General features: G+C 42.8%; 1 protein-coding gene across 7 annotated transcripts in view; it reads left to right on the forward strand.

The window, feature by feature from the left end:
• The window catches only part of wasf1 (WASP family member 1), a 52,537-nt gene extending 49,789 nt beyond the window's left edge, over positions 1-2,748 (forward strand). For all 7 annotated transcript variants that reach the window (XM_034900206.1, XM_034900210.1, XM_034900208.1 and 4 more), the window contains 2 exons: positions 55-623; positions 1,011-2,748. In XM_034900206.1, the coding sequence (XP_034756097.1) occupies positions 55-623; positions 1,011-1,168 (727 nt within the window). In that variant the 3' untranslated portion in view covers positions 1,169-2,748. The remainder of the gene's footprint in view (positions 1-54; positions 624-1,010) is intronic.
• Positions 2,749-4,384: the final 1,636 nt, after the last annotated feature.

The following is a 4,384-nucleotide window of genomic DNA, read 5'->3' on the forward strand; positions in this document are numbered from 1 at the left end:
TGTTCCACTTGAAAATAAATAACCTATGTCTCATCTCTCTCTCTCTCTCTCTAGTTCCAGTTCAGGTTTTTCCGACAGCAGACCCCAGTCTCCAGCAAGGACAGCAGGCCTCAACTCCAACAGTCCTCCTCCACCGCCTCCCCCTCTTCCTCCACCACCTCCCCCGTTACCCTCCACAGGCCTGCGGGGCACTCCTCCTCCTCCCATTCCTCCTCTACCAGTCCAGCAGCAGCCCCCGGCCATCCCGCCTGCCCCTGCTCCTCTCCAGATCGCCCCAGGGGTGCTCCATCCGGCCCCTCCACCCGTGGCACCTCCCCTTCACTGCTCTCCCGCCCGTCTCCAGCAGGTCCTGGACAGAGGCCCAACCATGGGCTCTGGGACCCTGTCAGACGGTGGTATCCTGCCTCCTCCCCCACCGCCTCCTCCTCTGCCCCTCCCAGGAGCGCGGAGCTCCTCGCCATGCCTGTCAGGCCCACCACCTGTGCCGGCCTTTCCCTCAGCAGGAGCCATGGCCTCCCCGCTGCCCCACAGCCTTCACGATATGGGGAGCAAGAGGCACCATCCAGCCAATCTGCCACCGATCAGCGATGCACGCAGTGTCCTGTTGGAAGCTATCAGAAAAGGTGGGTCGTGTTTTACCAGAAATGTTTCAAAACTTTCCCGGCCGGCAGTTAAAACACATGCTTTCTCTGGGCAGAGCACACACTCGCAGTTTAGGAGTAAGGGTGTATTTTGTTTAATTCCTTGTATGCTTTTTAGATGAAGAAACCTACATCAGAACTATAAAAAAAAAGTCAATTATTTAATTGGTTGATGGACAGATAATTGGCAAAAAAATATTTTTACAAAAATCACTGGTTACATCTTCTCAAGTTTAACTATTAGCATATTAGTCAATTGAATATCTTTGGTTTTTTGGACTGCTGGTCAGACAAAACAAGCAATTTGAAGACCTCACATTACATGATCATAAACTAAAGTCTTTTCCTGCCGGTTGCTGCTTCTTCCAGGCATACAGCTGCGGAAAGTGGAGGAGCAGCGAGAGCAAGAGGCTAAGCACGAGCGCGTCGGCAATGACGTGGCCACCATCCTGTCACGCCGCATTGCTGTGGAGTACTCTGACTCAGAGGATGAGTCCGAGTTCGACGAAGGAGACTGGATGGAGTGATGGCGATCAGGGTTGGCGGCAGAGGACAAATGTGTTCGGGTGCCCCCCCTCCCATGCCTGCACTCCACACCCCGCCATCAAAGAGTCCTTTCTACTCTGGGAGGAAGCAAAACAGCGGTGTCGCCCACTTTTCTTCAGTCAAGCTTTCTTTTTTCTTTTCTTTTTATCCGTCTCGTTGTGGTTTGTGTTTGGAGGAGAATCTCCACGTCGCCCTCGTCGGTCTTTCTAGTGTTCCAAGAGAAGTTTGTGCTTTCATTCTTTTCTGCACTCCCACACAACTTAGTTTGTTTTGGATTTCTTGTAATGAAATCTCCCATGTTTACTATTGGTATAAATGAAACTAACTTTTCTGAGGAACCACTTGTTTTTATTTTCTTATATGTACGTCGATGTAAAAAAGGAATTTAAAAAAACAAGACAATGAAAAAATGAAGGCATGTTGCATTTATCCTAAGTTCTCCAGCACCGTTCTGCCACCTGGTGGCTGAACAAAGCATTGAATGAATGCGTTTTTATGTTATGTTCTTTTATTTACCTTATTTCTGCTAAAACATTTGCAGTTTTAATGGCCCAGTAGTTGCTGATACTGACCGGTACATGAACACTCACTCAGTGTGAACACCAGCTGGGTTGTCCCTTGTTTTCTTTCTTGTTATCAGGACTGACTTTACCACTTAGAACAAGCAAAAGATTGTGTTGGTATGTGATGTGATGATTGCACAATCAACTGTATGGTTGAAAATGAAGAAGGGGAAGCATATGGCTGCCTTGGCCACGCGTGTGCATATCCATCCACTTACATGTAACTTTTACCCCAGGGAAATTTATGCCAAGAGATTGAGCTTTTTGTCTGTCCAGGTTCTAAGGAGCCATGTATGCTCATGTTGACATCAGGCAATGTCAAAGATAAACACGGAGCCACTGGTTTTTAGTATATTGAGCTCCCATCCTTTTCTCAAGTTCTTTGGACACTGGAAGTGATAAGATGCTGTAGATGTACATCAGATTTCCTGCCTCTCTAATTGTCCCTGATGAATATTTAGTGTGCTGAGGCAAGCTTTGAATTTTGAGAAGGATAATGAGTCTGACCAACACCAGGTACAAACCACTCAACACCACTGAAGGCAGCTCTTCCCTCAGATCCCCCCTTACCGTGTACCTGCCCACTAACGAGAAGCCTTACCTCGTTGGGTTCTACAGCACCAAACGTTGTTTAAAAAGATACATTTTATGTGATACTGCCTTTTCAGGCCTGAAAGAGAAGGATACATTATGCCTTGTTTTGGCTCATTTCAAAGAAAATGTCTGCCATCCTTTTCCGTTTGTTTGTTCTTTCTTCTACTTGCCTTATTGTTCGTACAAAACGTATCGTTGAGTTGATGAATGTATCGTGCTGTTACTACTTACTTGCCTGCGCTTGTATGGATTTGCTGTTTCTATGTTTGGGTGGGGGGGTGGGACAGAATCCCTGGTTTAAAAAAAGATTAGATCAATACTGTATACCATGTAACTTATGTAACTGTTGACTGTAACAGTTTGCTTGAATTAATAAAAATCTAATGTTATGTTTCAGCCCTAAATGTTATGGTTGTTGTTGTTGTTGTTGTTGTTGAGCTTGTCTCATCTCCACAGCTGAGACCTCTTCTTCTGATGTGGATAACTGAGCAAAAAGTTGTCAAGCAAGAGTACAGGCTTATGTACAGATAGATCATGACCAAGACAAACAGTCAATTTTAGACATGAATTACTCCTTTTATTATGGGCACCAGCAGAAGCATCTTGACATAATTATATTACATGAAAACATGTGAATTATTAGTCATTGTTTCACAATAAATGGTTAAATATTTAGAATTTATAAAAAGAATCCATAAAAATCTGTTAATTAAAATTTTAAAAAGAGCCAAATTTAGCTGGGATACTACGGGCAAAATGAAGTTTATTCAACGTAATATTTCTAATTATTATTAGATTGATGCAACCAGAAACAGTAATTAATGATGACGTTTTGATTGGGATATGTGGTGTAAACACAAGCTACTGCAGCATCCCGAAGTTCATCAGCAAGAAGTAACTACAGTGCAGCAACAGCAAAACATGTCTGTCTGTCTGTAGCCACGGTAACATGCCTGTCAATCACTGGTACAACCCTATGACAGCTGATGGGGTTGCTTTTATTATTATAGCTCACTTTTGTTCAAGATAACTTGATCTAACACCCACAAATGAAACCTCTAACTGCACTTAACACTATGTTAGCTGATGAGAATCAAGAAGATAATTTACTGAATAAGCAGGTAAGCCTGGAGTCGTTTAGTCATGTGAGTAGTAGTTATGCAGATTAATAAATGTAAAAATCACCATCATAATGTCATAGTTAAATGCCTTGTTTTCTGGCTCGGAAACCTTTAAGGTACTTTATCATTTAGAGTTATTTCACCCTTTATTTTGAAAGTTCTATTAATAGATTGTACTGGTTATTCAGTAATCGGGTTTCAGCTGTGATTTCTCTATATTTTTTAAGATAGGAGGTCCGGATGTGTTTTAAGCCAGGTCTGAAGAGCTGAAAAATTTCAAATCATTGACAATCAATCAAAAGCGATCTAACTTATCCGTATATGAAGGAACAGGGCCCTGGCGTTATCTGTGTTTTTTTTTCTAAATGATCCACATCTGGACCTGTGGAGGAAAAGAGTCTTCCAGAAATGATCTTAGATTCTGTTCGTCAGATGTAAATGAAATTAAAAGTTCACAGACTTTCACCTCCTTCTATTCCTGTTTTTCTCTCATCTCATTCTCACTCACACTTATTTCTTTCTTTTCCCCTTCTCCTCACTCTCCTCCTGTTCTCACCTCCCCTCCTCTTCTCTATCTTTCCACCCAGTCGTCTCTCTAAACAGAGGATGCTCCTGGAGTTTGCATGTTTATTATCTTGTCACTCTCGCTGTAGTCTTTTTATTTATTTTGTTTGTCCTGTCACTCTTTATCCTATAAGCCATAAGTTTCAAAGACACTTTGGGCATTTGAGCTTTCATGTCAGGTGATCACATGACATCTTCGTCTCAAAAACATGTCAGCTTTAGGATGCGTGGGTTATAACTTCAATACATTATGCAGAGCTCTCACAGTTTGTGGCATACTGGTAGGAGAAGACTTATTATAACTGTGTGTGTGTTTGTGTGTGTGTGTGCGTGTGTGTGTGCGTGTGTGTGTGCG

Source organism: Etheostoma cragini, chromosome 18, assembly GCF_013103735.1.
Source record: "Etheostoma cragini isolate CJK2018 chromosome 18, CSU_Ecrag_1.0, whole genome shotgun sequence".
Classification (NCBI taxonomy): Eukaryota; Metazoa; Chordata; class Actinopteri; order Perciformes; family Percidae; genus Etheostoma; species Etheostoma cragini.